At 43.0% G+C, this 18434-nt stretch overlaps 1 protein-coding gene across 2 annotated transcripts; it reads left to right on the top strand.

Annotated features, from left to right (window-relative positions):
- The first annotated feature begins 2779 nt into the window (after positions 1–2779).
- Positions 2780–18290, top strand: znf384a (zinc finger protein 384 a). 2 transcript variants are annotated; one of them, XM_071911116.2, is made up of 13 exons: positions 2780–2910; positions 4036–4245; positions 5049–5116; positions 6270–6570; positions 7282–7404; positions 8156–8319; positions 8507–8583; positions 9342–9566; positions 11172–11339; positions 12288–12366; positions 12985–13143; positions 13730–14350; positions 14645–18290. In XM_071911116.2, exons 2-12 carry the CDS (start codon positions 4170–4172, stop codon positions 14162–14164), a joined length of 1875 nt encoding a protein of 624 aa, XP_071767217.2. In that variant the 5' UTR covers positions 2780–2910; positions 4036–4169; the 3' UTR covers positions 14165–14350; positions 14645–18290. The 2 variants fall into 2 exon arrangements, with proteins under 2 accessions (XP_071767217.2, XP_078146550.1); XM_078290424.1 differs by lacking the exon at positions 4036–4245.
- The last annotated feature ends 144 nt before the right edge of the window (positions 18291–18434 follow it).

Here is an 18434-nt window from a genome sequence, read left to right on the forward strand (position 1 = left end):
GTACCTATAAAAAAAAAAGTGCCCTAACTTACCTTATATCACAGCCCCATCACACTGTCACCCTCTACCTCACCATAAACTCTGGGGCTGGGTGTTAAAAAACAATAATTCCCCTCACATTTTATTTTTTTACGGCCATTTGCTCTGAGAAAATCACACATATTAAAAGCAGGTGGCATGTATGACCTACATGTGACACCGAAAATTTACCCTTCTGCATAATGAAACCAAATTTAACCAAGAAGGGTATTGAAAATAGTCTTAAGTTTTTTTTTTCCCATGATGCCCAGCCCTAATCGCCTCACTATTAGTCTGTCTTAGACTGTGTATCTGCACTGCTGATTATGGTACAGCCAAATGTATTGAAATGTTCCTCTGAAGCTAGATTTTATTTATTTTAAGATGAGCACTATATTGTATTATGCATGTACTGAAATCTGTCATAATTTAAGTGTATTTTAATTTTGCAAATTCAGATGTTATCTATCTATCTATTACTAAACTTGGGAGTGATCCAGAAATTACACATATGAAGGAGTTAGCCATAGAAAAGGAAATGTAGTCTTTGTACTTCATGTAACGGATGTGTCTCTAAGTGAAATCATACTGACAAGTGGCACCACTCTATATGGATATATAATGGATATTCAGTATGTAACACTATTTGCTTCACAAGTCGCTGTTGACAACTCTGCTAACTCGTACTAACAACAAACTCAGTAACACCATGTTTAGGTTAGAGTCTGTGGTCGGGTTAGTTTATGTGTCACCTGATGCTGTAGTTTGCGTTGTTAATTGAGGACTTTGCCAAAATGGAAGGTGCCTCTTTGTCGCTTTCTTAATTGATGTTTGTGCACTTCAAGAGATTTGTGTTTTTAACAATTCTACAATTCTGTGTAAAGCATTCTTGTCATTAAATTGCAAAAGTGAAACATCTCTGTCCTTTGCTATTCCTGAAACCTGAATATCGTCATCCTATATGTTCCCTTGTATTCGTACAACTGTCTCACTTTACTCATCTATTCGTTTTTGTTTACATTACATTTCTCTGTGTCTTGCATGGGTTTTGGGTATTATATTTTTGTTTGTTTCACATGTTATCTTTATTTTTTTTTATCAAGGGGGCTCATGTGTTGCTTTTAAATTGTAATTACATTGTCTTTTTATGCAGAGCTCAGAAGAATAGCTGTCCCCATGGTGCCAGCTAATGGAGATCCGGATAAACCTAAACTTAAAGCTTTTTTAAAGGGAGGATGTTTCATTTTTAGAAGTCTATATTCCACAAGGAAATGTCTGAGGTGCTTTTTCTTAACCTCAATCTGTCCAGGGATGTTGCTGTTTTTAGGCAACTCTCTGATTCACAGTTACACATATTCACACCTGGGAGCTGCCCAGCTGTTGGGCTCTGAGCAGCTGCACCAGAGTAGTTGAGGGTTAAGTGCCTTGCCCAAGAGTACCTTGACAGCAGCTGTGGATGCAGAGGAGGGCATCGGTCATTTCCCTAATGTTCCCAGCTGGTCCTGGGATTCGAACCGGCGACCTTCTAGTCACAAGCCCGCTGTCCCACCTCAGGCTACAGCCAAAGTAGAGCTTAAGATAGAGCTGTGTGGATCTACTTCACTGCTGCAAAGTTGTCACAAGAGTGGTGGATCTATTTCTGTGATGGACTGAAGTAATAACCTATTAGCTACTGTGGACAACCCATAGGTTTGTGTGAATGTGAGCTTCTGTGGCCCCCCAAAAATAATGGCTGCATTACATTTGTGCATAAATTGAAATTTGCTTGATAGCATAACAACATTTATTTGAATGATCGATGGTGAATTGGATTACGGTGGATGAAAGCACACTGCAGCAATGATTAATTGAGAAGGGATGCATGGCTGCCATGTAATCCGAGAACCGTAATATGCTAGTGTAGATATCGCGTCCCATTTAAAACCAAAAATGAAATTAAAATTAATAATCTCTCTAATCATTCGCGATATCAACACAGAAACAGAACCCCACACAGACCGGATATTAATAAACCGGAAGGCTACATTTTAGGATCAAGGAGGTTGGACTTGGGCAGCTGCGTCAAGCCAGCTAGAATTAGCCAAGCTAGTAGCGGAAGTTAGGTGATTTTGCCTTCAAAATAAAAGTTGAGTCACTTTAAGAAAAAAAACGGTATTGAGGTGTACAGAACAACACACAAATTAAAATACTCCATTAAATATGAAGTGAAAAATAAATATTACACGAATTATATTATGTTACATGATATTTCCTGATTAAAGAGTGAAAAAATGACAGTTGTGTTTTCGTTTACTATATTTCCCCCCTTTTCCTTAAATAAATTCTTCATTTTGACTTTGGTGGCCTACTTAGGAACCAGTTGGTTACTATAGTAACCCAGTCTTACCTCCCAGAACCAGGACTGGACATGACACAACTGTCTACTCCTCCGAAGAGGTGCGTTCGGTGTCATGGTTTCTATTGTTTCTAATGGACATGCTAACTGTAACCTGCATTTTTTTCTATTGGATTCTATTGACAGATAGAGTTGTATATGAATCCGAGCCACGAGTCTGTCGGTAGCCGAGGAAGAGAAAGATAAATGGCGATGATGATAATTAGCATAAGGGCTAATTAACAGGCTAATTATTTCTGAAAGAAAATTAAAAAAAACTTTGTAACAAAATAAAGCGTTGCAACACATAGGGTTTTGTTTTGAATGTTGTGAGCGGATATGCTGCCGTTTATTGTGGCTGGCTTGACTCTGGTCTAGAGAGCTGGAGGAAAAAAAGGAAAAAAAATCGAAGAAAAAAAGGCATATCTGAGGGGTTTGAGGGGCGGATTTGGACAAAGTTTCTCAACTGTCCCGACCCGAGGAAGCTCCGGGGGGTTGACGGGGAGTCGCATTCACCGGTAATTAACGTAGGAGTTATTACTCGGTTGTTAATTAACTGTTATTTTCAGTGTGTCTGGGAGCACCGCCGTCCCAACCGCCGGAAGTCTGCATGAAGCTGCGTCTCTACAGAGGCAGCGGCGTCGACGTTTTTTTCTCTCTTCGTTTTTTTTATTCGAGACTTTTTTTTTCTCTTTTTTTTATTTTCTCAGCGAGATGAGCAGGGAGAGAGGGACGGAGGCGTAGGGAGCAAGGATGTTTGTGTTTACAAAGCGGAAATCTACTTAACGATATGAATATACAGGCCTCCTTGTATAGCAAGCCAGCGAACAAAAGCTGAAAATAAATGGAGGCAAGTTAGCTAGCTGCCCTTGTCTTGTTGAGTTAACCAGCTAACGCTATGTTTGTTTACAACCGAGAGAGCTCGTCAAGCTTTTGGCAGCTGGTTAGGTGAAAAGTAAACACATATAGGTGGTGTGCTGTGCAGGGGGTTCTCCTGGATCCCAACTACCTCTGACAAATTCGGCCCAATATTTTAAAGATTTCATCAATCACTGCTAGCTCGCTATTAGCAAGCTATGAGCCAGCTTGTGCCCCTCATCAAAAATGGCTATCACTGAATTGAAACATTGACTTTGTGTCACAGTAACAACAACCTCCACATATTTGACGCAGAGCTGTCAGCTTGTCGCCCGTGAGAAATTAATTAGCCATTGTAGCCTGTCTGTCCCATCATTTATTTACAGGTGGTGCAGCTGCAGAGGGGGAGAGAAGGCTCATTAAAAAAAATGTAAAATATGTCATATGCATTGCTAAATATTTTGCATGCACTTGAGTTGTTTCAAAGTTAAGTTTGTTTTTCATAGGCCTATGCTGACACGTTTAGTGACCCTGTGGACTTTTCAATTATGTCAAGTGTTAGTTTCAGCTTCATAGTACTAATGTATAATTACATGCATGCTTTTGTTGGTATGTGAGCAATGTGACTATGCCTGGCATTCACAATCTTCACATGCATTCAGGAAGCAAAGCCTCTATACCTGTTATTGTTGGCCTATAACAGCAACAAAATATGCAGCAAGTAAAATGTAAATGCAGCCAACATAGAACAATGAAACTATGAAACTTCCCTCTTTGTGCTCCAGAAAACATGCTGTCTGTGTCTCAGTGGGAGATGACCAGCAAACACATGATCAGAGGTTTGATGATGAAAACTCAGGAAGTAGTTTTTTGAACAGCGAGTGTTGTCTCCAACAAAACGTGTGCTTTCTTAAGAAGGATGTGCCATTTTCAGCGCACACTTGCATCTGGTTTGGGAGAACACACGTCTGTGTTACATTTCAACACAATAAATGGTAATAACACACAACTTTGGTTTCCATTAACACATTGTTCTGCTGGAAATGAAAACAAATGTTTGTTGTCCAAAGCTAAACACATGGACATGTTGCAAATGAAACAGCCGCTCTAAAATTGTGTAATTTGTTAAAAGCAACACGTACTGTGTAAGATACTAGAAAGTGCATGGGCTATTACAAAACATCATTAAAAGAAGACATAAAGACTGATTATCAGTAGTGTTTTCTCAACTCTTGCCTCTTCTATCCTCTCCTATAGTGTTCTTTGATATCCTTCCCTTCGGGGATTGAACATCTTTGTCTGATTCCTTTCACATCCTCTTCTCTGTAAATCTTGTTATCAAATGTTGAAAAAAAATGTAAGGTGAAGAACCCTTTATTTGTCCTGATCAGGGCAGGAAACTGGCATAGAAAAATAATATTTCCTTTCTACTGGTCAGACTATTTACCAACCAGCCATTTTTACAACACAGTAGGACCTCCAAATGATGGTTGGTTACCTGCCAAAGTGTCTGGTAGAGTAGACAAGATTACCAGCCACAGTTAAAATGTACTAGCATAGGCTGCTGGCTAGTGTTAATACCACACCCTGATCCTGACACAGTTTAACACTTGACCTGTCCAAAGCTATTAGTGCTCATGGAGGAGAGGATGCAAGGAAAGGAAACAAACTGAGATGATTGAAACGCAGCCGCGCATGGTCTCGTTTCAAATGAAAATAATATCATAAAAGAAGAGCAAAGCGAGGAGGAGGAGGAGGAGGGCGAGTGTATTCTAAGTGTGTTGCTTTTTAATTACAGAAATAATGGAAGATTCCCATTTCAACTCATCATACTTTTGGTCTCCCGTCCCCACTGTACAAGGACAGGTAGAGACAACCTCATTGTTGGAATTGACTTGAAATACACACATGGTATGGTGGTATGTGCTATGTCAAGAGATACCCGGAGGTGAATGTCACTTTAGTCGACTCTTAATGGAAAACCTTGAACATTACATGACACCGCAGACTGACTTGACCCCACATGTTGCTTATAACGCCGCCGAATAACGCTGGCTTAGTCGGTGCAGTTGGCTAAACCTCACATAGAAGTTGTTTGAATCTGGGCTCTTGAACGGGCGAGGGTTCCCCGATCAAGTGATCACTCCTGTCCCTCTCCTCTCCCATCTCTTCAACCCCTCTCTCATCCCCCTTTTGTTTTCTTTTTGCATCTCACCATGCCTACGTTCTCTCCCATTGCCTCCTCCCCTATCTTTTCCCTACATTGATCTAACCCATCCTTGACTCCTAACCCATCCCTTTGCTCCCATTACCCTCCCTCCTCTTCCCACTTTCTTCTCCTTTCCTCCCTCACATCTTCTCACCTTTCACCTCCCCATCATCTTCCCTCCTCTTCTCCTTCCTCCTCATCCTGCTCTTTTTATCCCATCCTCGAAACATCTTCCCCATCGTCTTCCCTCCTTATTTCTCCTCTCCACATAAACTTAACCCGTCCTTGACTCCTCCTCTCCGCCTCTGCCCTCCTGCCTTCCTCTCTGACACCTGCTCCTTCTCCATCACCTCCACCACCATCTTTTCTCCTCCTCTATCCTCTCCCAACCTCATCCACTCCACTCTTCATCCTCTTCAACCTCTCTCCCGTCTGCCCTCCCTCCCTCCTTCACCCACCCCCCTCTCTCGTCTTCCTCATGCACCTATGTCTGACGTCTCTCCTTCATCGTCATACCTCCTTTCCTCCCCCAAATGTTCTCCTCTCTCCCTTTTCCCTTACCCCTCCTGACACCCTCCTTTCCTCGCACATCCCACCCTCCATATTCCTGCCCCACCCGCCTTTCCCTCCTTCCTCCATCACTCCTTGACCCTACCTCGCCCAATCCCCCACCTGTCTCATGCAATCCTAACTCTTACCTCCTCCCCCATCCTCACCCCTTTTCATCTTCATTCCCTCATCCTTCCTCCCTTCCTCCTTTTCGCCACCCGCCCCTCTCTCTACTCACCCCCTCCCCCCCCCCCCGTCTAGATCGAGAACGCCATGTTCCTGAACAAGATGAAGGAGCAGCTGGGTCCCGAGAAGGCCAATCCTCCCTCCTTCGCCCACTCCTCCGCCTCCTCCGGCCACTACCCCACGGCTGTGCTCGCCGTCCCCGGCTCTATGGACGCGGGGGGCGGGCTGCGGGTGATCCCCAAACAGGAAGGAGGTAACGTGGGAGGAGGCGGTGGCAGCGGCCCCCCCTTGAATATCGGGGGACACCTCCACCAGCCCCACACCTCCCAGAACATCACCGTGGTGCCCGTTCCCTCCACGGGTATCATGACTGCAGGTGAGTGGGCTACTGTGTGTTTTTGTGTGTGTGTGTGTGTCACAGTGTCCATTTTCCTGCCTAAATCATGACATCCTCCACTCCATTTGTCATTTTTGTATTGTCATATTATCTAGTTTGCCAATATCATTCTGAGACGGGCATCATTTTGTTAATTTTGCCATGCAAATGAGTACAGTTCATGTTTGGACAGTGCATTAGAGTCAGGACGACTGAAAATTCAACTACAGCTGCTACTAATGTTCATCTAAATGGCATCGTTGTCAAGGTGACACATCAGCTTCCTCTGTCTCCCTCTAAGTCTCTGCTTATTTCTGTGAAAGTTCTAAGGCAGCCATCTTAAGTGCGCAATCTGTTCAAGAATATTGATCTGAATCATTGACGAGTCTAGTTTCCTCTCACTCCTGACGGTGGTTTATAAGATCTGTGGGTTATGGATCTTACTTCTTTACCTAGCACTTCCTTATTATACATGAACATTGCAGGAAGTCACAGGAATATTTGCTTCATTTATTGTCTAGGTGCTGTGGCTTTGACCCTTTTCACTGCTTATTATTGGTTAATGTGTAGGAATTTAAGCTTATTCTACTGCTGCGCCCATTGTAAGTCGCTCTGAATAAGAACGTCAGCTTAAAATGCATAGAGAGTAAATGTAAAATGTGTGTGTTGACCAATCAGGCAGTCAGATCACAGTCTCTCTCTCCTTCTTAGCGGGGTTAGTGATCACCACCCCTCAAGGCACGCTGGTCCCCACCGCCTCCACGCAATCATTTGTAGCCGGACACCCCACTGCCACCACCATGATAGTGTCCGCAGTGCACCCCTCAAACACAGGTAAAACCAGCCAGGGTCGGGCGCAGTTCACCGCCGCCTCAGTCAATTCGAAATGTCAATAGAAACTGCAGTTTGTTTGCTAATGATATGAGTTTTCATTCTCAGGTATTGTGCTGATTATTTTTTAACCTTTATTTATCCAGGGAAAGGATTTGGACTAGGACTTTTTCAACAGTGCCTTGCATCACATTCATACAGTTCGACTCATTGCTCAAGGGCACCTTGACACTAATTGAGGCAGGGGAGATTGTTACCAGGTTAATAAGTTGGATATGAATCCCTTGTCTTGCTGAAAGCTTTTAAGTATTTTGAATTCTTAAGAAAATTCACCTCCTGAATTGAATTAAAAGTGAATTGAAGCCAGACACAAGACTTTCGAATGAGAGATTCCTGTTTTCCACCCACCCTCCATTATTTCCTGCATTTTCTTGTGTTGTCCTGGGTCACATCCATGCACACGCCAGCACACACACACACACACCTGTGCCTATTCATATTCTTTTGTAAGATTTGATATCATTCCTGGCCATGGTGGAAGCGCCCTGCACAAAGGTTCATCTAGGAGATCCATAGGCCCATTGCTTCTGATTTTTACTGTTTCTAATGTATGTTACCCCCCACCCCCCCACAACCTATCCTCTACCATCCCTCCCCCTATTATTACAATTCCCTTCCTCAATATACGCAACCCTCCTCTCTTTCCTCCCTCCCTGCCTCCAATTTCCCTCTTGTTGTCCCCCTCATGTTCCAGATAAGAAGGAGGACATCGCTGTCCCTCCTGCGGTCGTCATGCCGATGCCAGGGAAGCGAGGCAGGAAGAGGAAACAGATGATGGGCAGAGTGGCTGGAGTGGGTGGAGTCCTCCCACCAGGAAGTGATGCGTTAATACTGGCACACCTCGCCGCCGGGGGACAGGTAGGGGAGACTTCTCTTTTTATCTTTTATCTACCTACTCCTCTCTGCTCTTCTCTTCTCTTCTGGTGGTATTTCATTAAAAGTATTTACTATAGCTGTTTGATACTGATATTGCACAGACAGCGTAAAATACCATGGCTTGTGCCTCTTCTGCCCTCATTCCTAATATCTTTTCATTGTGTTGCAGCACCACACTGCCGACCCGTATGACCTGTCGAATGATGAGGAAGATCACACCAACAAAGATGGCCCTAAATCCTACAGGTAGAAGAGAGATGTTTAGATGGGAGGAAAAGTTATATTGTTTGTGGCATTTCAAATTTACAGTTAATATTTAGAGCACTTAATCTGCCACTATAAACACTCTGGACAAAAAGATTATACTTGTAGCCCTACTTATAAACACTCAACGTTCTGTAGCTATGTTGTGTTCAAGCAGCGTGGCACACAGTATGTTTGCAGCTGTAGAGGGATGTGTAGTGTGTGACATAAGTGCCATGAAGAAGTTACTCAGTCTCAACTGCAAGGTATTTGAGTGCTAACAGAATATATTAACTAGTGTGACTAGGGGGGTTTATTTTCAACTCTAATGTTGGCTCGTACAGTTCTGGAAGCTCAGACACACTGGTGAGGAGTTTCTCCTCAATCTTTGTACATGTAATCTGATTGGAAGCGCTTCAAGAGGTCAGCAATAAACTCGGTCAAAGTTCAAATAATTTGAACTTTGCCATCGCTCTCTCCATAGGAAAACAGTGGCTCTGCCAATACAAAGCCATTTTGCTGGTGATCACGTGTACAGGCCTTTATTCATCCAGTTATAAATGTCATAAAAGCGCGTGAAGTAATGTAAAATGGAGATAAACAAGTGAACACAATGTGAAAATAAATAAATAAATGAATTCATGCCATCAGTTCTTCAGTCAAGCAGTCAATCTCACCCTCCCTCCCTCAGTTCCAAAATCTCCCTTGATTGCTTTGTGCACCATGAAAGTTTTCCTCTCTCTCCCTCCTGACTTGCCAAGGTGCCGGATGTGCGCGGTGACATTCTTCAGCAAGTCGGACATGCAGATCCACGCCAAGTCCCACACTGAGGCCAAGCCCCACAAGTGCCCCCACTGCTCCAAGTCGTTTGCCAACTCCAGCTACCTGTCCCAGCACATCCGCATCCACAGCGGGGCCAAGCCCTACACCTGCTCCTACTGCCAGAAAACATTCAGGCAGCTCAGTCACCTACAGCAGCACACACGGTACTGGTCTGGGCCGGGTGGGTGTGTGTGGGTGTGTGTGTGTGTGTGTGTGTATGCGTGTGTGTGAGTGGGTGAGCATGCGTCTATGTATATGGAGGTGGGAGGGGGGTTTGGGGCTTTGTTGGATGTTTTTTTGTGAGCGATTTGACAGTGTACAGCTCTTTCTGCACAGTCAAACCATAACCTTTAGAGGTGCCACACTTTTACCAAATATTTATCAAACCATGGTACTAAGATTTTTATTATTATGTTATTCATTCAACACTGATGATCAGGACAGGAAGCCAGCTTTTTCATTTACAAATTCAACGCTCGCTTTGACTATGCTCTGAGAATAGAAAAGAGCCTGGGACGATTTGTGCTGCAGTGCTTGGTAGAGGAGGCCACGGCCAAAATTGAACATCATTACGCAGGTGGTTGGTGTTACTTTCTCACCCTGCTGATGATATTTCACTGTCACAACCTTGGTTGGATGCATGTTGCCTTACCATAGTTGTTGTGTAGCGTTTTACTTCTCATCCACACCCTGCCTCCACCTCTCCTGCCTTCACACGACTCCGTCAAACATCCCCTCTTTGGTTTGAAACCTGCAGCGCAACTCATCATCATCATTTTTCACCCACATATTTGTAAGCACATTTTGGAGACCTCGTACCGTCACTGGAGACATGCATAACGTTCCGTCATGCGAACTGTTGAATCATCCCATTTCCAACAGAATTTCATGTTGAACAGAGAAAATATAATTTGGGGTAGTTTTGATCACATTGGAAAGATAACTGCAGTGGATGTGAGCTGCATGTTTCTACAAGTAACAAAGTTGTTTATCAAATAGTGAAAATATTGCCCTTTGGCAATCAGTCTCCAATTTCCCCCTTATTGAAACACCCTAGTGATCATGTTTCTACAAAGGATGAAGTTGATAATCAGATGTTGAGAATGTCTTTAGCTGTACTGTGTATAGATACAGTATGTATGATGATGTAAGAGATGAAAGCAATACCCCCCCTCCTCTTTTCACACCCTCACCACTGTTAAATGTTTTAATTTGACCTTTTACCTTTAAATTTATCTTTTACATCTTTTCATTCTCCTTCATTGCCATGCACTGGGTTTTCTTTGTTGTTTTCAGGCCATTAATTTTTAACAGAATGATGCGCTCCACTGGCCTGCCACTCCTGAATTTACATTTCAATTTGACTGCAGCAGAGCCAGACACACACACACACACACACACACACATAGCGAATCTGAGAATCACACTCCACTCAAATCAGGGCACACTAGTCGGAGAGAGAGACTGCGAGAGAGAGAGAGCGAGAGAGAGAGAAAAGGGTGACTGTGCTTGCTGTATGTTTTTGTTCTGTGTTTTCACAACTCAGACACAGCACAAAGAGCACACTGTCAAATGTATTGATCTGTGATCAACATGATCGCAGATCCTTTTATTTAAGTAACGTTAACCCATGATTTGGTCTTCGGATCATCGTTAAGTTTGATCGTACTGTAGCCTAAAAATCTCTCTCTCTTTTTCTCCCTCTCTCTCTTTCTCTCTCTCTCTCCACCTCCCCCCCAACCCCCCCCAATCCCTGTATCCCGCGTTAGAAACCACACTGAGGCCAAGCCCCACAAGTGCCCCCACTGCTCCAAGTCGTTTGCCAACTCCAGCTACCTGTCCCAGCACATCCGCATCCACAGCGGGGCCAAGCCCTACACCTGCTCCTACTGCCAGAAAACATTCAGGCAGCTCAGTCACCTACAGCAGCACACACGGTACTGGTCTGGGCCGGGTGCATGTGTGTGAGTGAGTGTGGGTGTGTCTGTATGCGTATGTATCATGTGTGGTTTTTTGCCCGTTTGCGAACTGTGTGTGAATTGTGTGTGTGAGTGTGCGTGTGTGTGTGTGTAACTGACTTGGCCCGAGCTAGGATGGATGAAGGGATGTATTGATGGACGGTTAGATTAGGAAAAAGCCTAGTGGTTATTTGATGCAGATATTCAGTCTGCGTATTCAGTTAGAGCTGCACCACGGGCAAAGCGACAGCTAGTGAGACAAACAGAAGGATGGAGGGATGCATGGGTTGTTAATGGGAAGGAAACAGTCTTTTCTGTTTACACGCCACAGTGGGTGGTTGGTCTCAAAATTCACCAGCCACTCGGCACTCATATTTTTAGAATAAAAAAGGACTTTCAACTGGTGATTGGTTACCATTTGAAAGATTTAACAGCATTTGGCTTGTGGTAATTTCCCACCTTGGATGGCTGGATAGATCAGTAATGGTCTAGTTTATGCAGTACTGTTGAGTTTATTGATGCCACATTCCTCATTCCAGAGGCATCTTCCAAAGCTTCCCACCTCATCGTAAAAAGGCCTATGCAGCCAGGGGTGAAGTGTACCCAGAATCTTTGAGGGGGTACAAATAAACACAAACATTTCCACGATGCAAACCACTAGAGAACATAGACAATAAAACCATTTATGAAAGGGACTTGCAAGTTGACAGCTGCATTTTCAATTACAACTACCTGGTAGAAGAAACTTAAAAACATGTCTGAGCGGGCACATGTGAGTTTGAACTGGCATGGTGCTGCTGTATTTATATGTCGCTCTCTGGATAAGAGAAAACATACTAAGTGCTTTCGGGAACACACAACACTGCCATCTCCATTTTCTGTACACCAAGTCCAACTGATAGTGTGTGTGTCTGTGTGATTTTCTAGGATTCACACTGGTGACCGACCGTACAAGTGTGTCCATCCTGGCTGTGAGAAGGCCTTCACTCAGCTGTCCAACCTACAGGTAACTTCTATCACAGGTTTGATCCTTGCAACTGCCATTGTGTCCATCAACAGCCACATGTCCTATTGACATTTCCTTGAGCAAGACATTGAACCCCCTACCTGCTTGCTCATTGCATATTGGCTTAATGCCTAAAATTTTAATTTAAAATGTATATCTAAGTCCCATTTAAAGGAAGACAGTCTGCGAATGGAGTGGGAAAATTTAGCTTTTTTCATTGCAGTGTTGTAAGATTTTTCAAACAAGTTTAACAGCGCTAGAAGCAGTTGAAATTTTCTCACTGGCCCATTGGTGGACTTTTTTTTTAGTTTGAAAAAAAAAAAAAGATTTTAAGAATGAATATGAAATTAAAGGGCTTGTCAAGATTGTCAAACCTTGAAGCTGTATATTGGGAAATCATCCCATAATGATCAAACTAATACTTTAATCTTTTAAAAGTGAATATAAAAATAAATAACCAAACTTTGAAGTCTCAGCCTTGACAAATGTTCATCTAATGACCTAATCCTTAATTTGAGTCTTAAAAAAACATTCAGCTGCCGGAAACGGTATTTATTGTGTATTTATTGTGTATTTATTGTGTATTTATTGTCATTTCTCTCCCCCTCCTCCCCCCAGTCTCACCGTCGGCAGCACAACAAAGACAAGCCGTACAAGTGCCACAACTGTAACCGTGGTTACACGGACGCTGCCAGCCTGGAGGTTCACCTATCCACACACACCGTCAAACACGCCAAGCTCTACTCCTGTGGCCTCTGTAACCGATCCTATACCTCGGTAGGCCCTCACACCTGTCAGTCAAACCAGTCAGTTACCACTAAAGCCATGCCTGCAGATATACTATTCATAGAATGGACAGACTAAGGCAACATCCCATATTACCATGACAGACAGGGTACATAAAGGAGAGAGTTGACAGCAATTATAAGCCTGGAGAAAGTCCGTAGTTCTGTTTGTAGTTTGAAAATGCATGACTGTAAGTGTCAGGGTCCATGATATATAAACTCATCAATGAATAGAATAGTCTCCATCTGCTTTATGTATATTTGTGATTAGTGTGTTTTGGTTTGAAGACTGTCTTGACAGTAGAACTGAGCGCTGCTGACATTGACCTGTATGTCTGCACCCAGAGATTCATTATTGTATCATGCAGACCTATCTTGCTTCAAGTTGGAAATCTTGCCATTTGCCATTTTTGATCTTGATTTTGACTGTAATTTACCAGAATTTAGGTGGCAGGCTGGCAGCTAATGCTAATTTATCTATATTGTCTTACTTCCCTTTTTATTCCATGAACATTGAATCCCTTTCTCTCCCTACTTTCCTCCATATCTCTTTCTTGTCTCTCTCTGCCCTCCTCCAGGAGACCTACCTGATGAAACACATGAGGAAGCACAACCCCGACCCGCTGACAGTGGCAGCAGCAGTAGCCGCCCAGCAAGCCCAGGGCCTCACCCCAGGAGGCCCAGGAGGAGGGGGCAGAGGCCGGGGCCGGGGCCGAGGGAGAGGAGGCGGCGGCGGAGGAGGTGCAGGCGGAGCGGGCCAGGTCCAGAACCAGCCCAACCCAAACAACCCCAACCAGAACCCCAACGCTGGACCCCCTGGCAGCTACCAGCAGCAGCAGCAGCCCACGGAAGCTGTGGTTCAGTGTCCGTTCGACCTGCACCAGTACAAAACAGTGGCGGCGAATGAGATCCAGTACAAACCAGTCAGCGTGGCGGACCTGTCAGTGGCCCATAAAGACCTCTGTCTCACTGTCTCCACATCAGCCATACAGGTGGAGCACATGAACTCGTAGGCTGCGTCTTCCCGCCCTGTCAGAGGAATCTCAAATTGTGTCTGCACTGCAAAAAGATCCATATCAACAAGTAATTTAATTGTATTCAGTGCCGTAGTTTTACTTTTCTTACAACAAGTGGAAAGGTTGGCTAATAGGGTGGGAAAATTTCACTTATTTCTAATGCAAATCAGCTTGTTTTGAGAAGTTTCTTAAACTCCTGGGAAAGTGGATTTGAATATCTTTTATTTTCCCCTGATGTCAAAGTTGAGTATCTTTTTACCCATTCACCATAGTTTGAAAGACCAGAAAGGCCATTTTACTGGATATAAACTGTTTATATCCCTCAAGGATACTCTTACTGGTGGGAAAAAAAACTTTCAGTAGTGATTTGATGTTGCTGACACAGCGGCTCATCGAGGAACAGGCAGAATATGGCAAATACAGTCCTACATGTACAGCTGAATGAAACATATGCAGTGAGAGTGCACGATGTGAGAGGGATTTATGAACAGTTAGTTGATATGATGAAGGGATGATGAGGAGTGGCTCTGAATGCGTGGAGGGTGACGCTGTAGAAATACCAACAGGAAGTGAAATTTAATCCACCCATTGGCAGGTATTTCCTTTGTTTTAAGAAGCTAAAATTATAAAGCTGAATACAAGGTTAGATGACTTGTTAGCACCCGGACATTTTTGCAGTATGCTCCTTGATTCCTGAGCCCACATTTGCCAAGTATCTCTCAGTGGAAACGCTGGTCTAGGACACTGATGTACATACGTTGTTCATTCGTAAAGATCAGCCTGAAGCCAATTTTCATCACTGTGAGTGGTATTCTCACCATTCTACCGTAGCGTGATCTTGTCTTATTTTTGGCAGGTTGGGTATGCGAGTGAAGAGCTTGTAGTCTGTCAGACGTAATGTTATTAACATGAGAGCCAATCCCAGCTCAGCTTGCTTGGTCCAGGACTGCACACAGCAGTGAATTATGGTCTCCTGCCTGATTTTTAACCATAAGATTATTTAATGCGCAAATTTAATACGCGAAACCCCAAATCTAATGCCGACCAATTAACCAAATCACCTATTTACGCTTTACCAGTATTAGATTTGCATTAGTGTGTGTTGGGTCTGGCCAGTACTGCCACATTCCCCCGGTCCGTAAAGACTTGGTTTCAAAAACAGGAAGACCGGTCCCCTTCCTGAACCCCTGGTCCAGGCTGAGTTTTGGCTTTCAGATTAATGTGAATGAAGCGGTGATAAAAAATCCTGGGCTGGGTTTCCCGAAAGCATCTTGAGTAGTAAAGTAAGTGATGAAATTCTCAACACAATCAATCGTCATGAGGGCAAAAACTAGCAAAATCAGGCCCACGTTGAAAATAACCGGAATTATCCTTTAATCCATTGCGTGTGAATGGAGCAATGATCAATTTAGTGTAGTCTAAAGATGCTTTGTGAAACACACCCTGTGCACTGATCCTAGACCAGCAGTCCTGCTCTGAGAATCTCGATAAATGAGGCCCACTGGTGTCCCATCTCCCTCTTCTCGTCGCCTCCTTTGCATCACCAGAGGAGTTGTTTAAAGAGAGAGCAACACGTTCACATTCATAATTTTTGACCACTTCAATAGTTACTAACCACAACGTACATCATGTTTTCAGCCAGGTTTATTATTTACCAAAGTAACCTCAGTGCACAATTTCTATTTTTCTGTTTTTTTCAATAAGCACTTAATCTTTATAAAATCTACAAGGTTTGGGGGGGTTGGCTCTGTTGCTTTCTCTTTAAATTTCCTCTTTGCCTTGTAACTTGTCTCTGACCTCTTGAGAAAAAGTGTCTTGAGGGAGGTCAAAGAATAAAGCTGCTTGGGAGAGGAAAAAAAAACTCACATTCAAATCACATTAACGTGGACGTTCTCCACCATTTAGTTTTGGGCAAAACGAGAGGAGAGAGAGAGAGAGAGAGGACACAAGGAATCAATGAAGAAAGACTGTAGAGATTCACAATAGCAAAGTGTTGAGACGGGAGGGCGGTGGAGGGCATTGATCGGAAAGTGGGGGGAAAAAACACGGAGGACTAATGTCTAAATACATTTATACTGCCTTGGAGTGGCGCTGTCGAGGTGCAGTGGACAACAGAGGTTGGTTGAAAAAGACCCACTCAGAGCCTGAGAAGACACCAGAGAAAGAAGAGGAGGGGAAAGAAGAAGAAAAGGACCTGGTCGGATTGTGGGATATGGCTAAAGCCTGGGGCAGAATCTCAAAGAAGTGTTTCCTCATTTCCTCAAATCATCCTGTCCTTACTTGCCCCCAAAAAAGTATTCTTGAGGAATTGAGGAACCATTCTGTGACGGAGCCCAAAGTATTGAACGAAAGAGACGGAACGGTTCAAGAATGCACTAAACAGGAGGAGGCCGCAGTAGATCGAGATGGAGAAATGGGAGAGAAAAAGGAGGGGTTGGGGGGTTGGGGGTGGGAGGGGTCATAAAGAAAGCACTTGATGAAGCTTGTACTTCACCGCCTAAGTTTGTCATCATTGTACTTTTTTTTGTTATATATCATATGTATGTATTTTTCTACCAACAGAGGAACGTGTGAACGAACTCAGAGGGAAAGCAAAGTGAGTGCATGAATGTGAAGGGAACGGCGGGAGAAAGAAATCCCCAACAGAGCAGTTTTTTTATTATTGTTGTTATTATTCAAAGAGAGACCATTTTCTATATTCCAACTAGTGAAGCTAACTCAGCGTTGACAGGGTGGGTAAAGAGGAAATAATGATTGTGTGATGAAAATGGCTGACAGGTACTGTTATCAATCTTTTTTTTTCCTAAAAGAACCTTTCATACATACTATTACTATTTTCATTATTATAACTGTATGCAAATGTTATCCACATTATTATCAATCTGAGGCATTATTGTATTGCGGTATGCTGTACATAAACTAGATAGAAAAGACTTTTTCATTCATAAAAGGGAAGTATGTCCTCTGTAAAGCATATGGAAACTAGAGGAAAACAAATTGAGAAGTACCAAATCATTGGCTGGGTTCCAGGTCGCCTTCAGTATTGCCTGACGACTCCATTTCTTAAAATATCAGAGCGTGTAATGCAACATTTCCATCGTGTGTGGGAATGGACACAGGCTTCCTACACAGCTCAGCAAAGTCTGGGAAAATATGAGAAGTTAATTTGATTATTTGCTGGTCTTAAAAAGTTTGGGTCATACCCTAAACGTCTGTAACAGTATGGAAAAATATTTATATACATATGTATATCTATATACACATATAACTACAAATTTCATGCAGTTTTAGACCTCACTGTCATTACACATTTTGTGAAATTTGATGTCAAGAATAATCTTCTGATATAAAGTATTATGGCCAAGTTGACAGTCATATTTTCCAAAATGTTGCACAAAACCAAAAGCTTCAAATCCAGTCAAGGAATGGTCTGGAGAAAAGTATGAAATGTTTTTAGATGGTAAATATGTTGGAATCGTCAATACAGATTTTGCCTCTATTTCCCAAAGGTCTATTGGACAGAAAGAGTTTTTTTTTTGGTGCTGAAAAAAAGTGAACTAAGGCTTGACTTGAACTGAAGCTGGTAAATCCAATTTTTAACCTTTCATGGCCCAGATCTGACGGTTTTCCCATGTGGTGCCTGCATTGGAAAGATGATATTTGGGTTGTAAAATTGAGAAAAAACCTTGTATCTCAGTTCTGTGACCTTCCATTATGAACTCTACTCTCTCCTCATAACACTTAAGCCTTTTACAAATGATCATAAAATGTCTCAATGATTGAATAACATGAAAAGAGGTTGCGATGCAGGTGACCTGGGACGCTGCCGCCATGTTTTTGTGCACAAGCTATCTCTACCCAATCAGAAACTCTCAAGCAGCCAGTGCGATTGGCTGGCTCTCTTAATGTATACTCCTCCTTGTATTTCATTATGTGTCTTTTTATGAAAAATAACACGTTCTCAATATTCTTGTTAATGTTGTTATTACTGATGCTCCTGATAATAATACAGTTATTAACTACCCTCTTATGCTACACTCTTGCATACTGTATGCACAGTTACACTTCTTGCTCATCTGAAGAGGCTGTTTCTTCCCTTAAGGACAATAAAGTTGGGGAACAGTTTAAGATGAAAAACTTCACTGTGTGATTTTTTGTAATTTTTTTTATTGCATTCATTTTCTGCATAGCATACTTTTCAAGGCTGATAATGTTCAACCAGCAGACTGTGTGCGGTGGAGAAAATGAGACGCTAATGCTCAGAATT

Source organism: Centroberyx gerrardi, chromosome 19 (assembly GCF_048128805.1).
Source record: "Centroberyx gerrardi isolate f3 chromosome 19, fCenGer3.hap1.cur.20231027, whole genome shotgun sequence".
Taxonomy (NCBI): domain Eukaryota; kingdom Metazoa; phylum Chordata; class Actinopteri; order Beryciformes; family Berycidae; genus Centroberyx; species Centroberyx gerrardi.

Bases quoted from the DNA above. Each gene is read 5' to 3' on its own strand.
- znf384a (XM_071911116.2), top strand. From the start codon at position 4,170: ATGTGCCATTTTCAGCGCACACTTGCATCTGGTTTGGGAGAACACACG. The intron at 5,117-6,269 runs GTAGAGACAACC...CCCCCCGTCTAG, and splicing joins TCCCCACTGTACAAGGACAG to ATCGAGAACGCCATGTTCCT. The intron at 9,567-11,171 runs GTACTGGTCTGG...ATCCCGCGTTAG, and splicing joins CACCTACAGCAGCACACACG to AAACCACACTGAGGCCAAGC.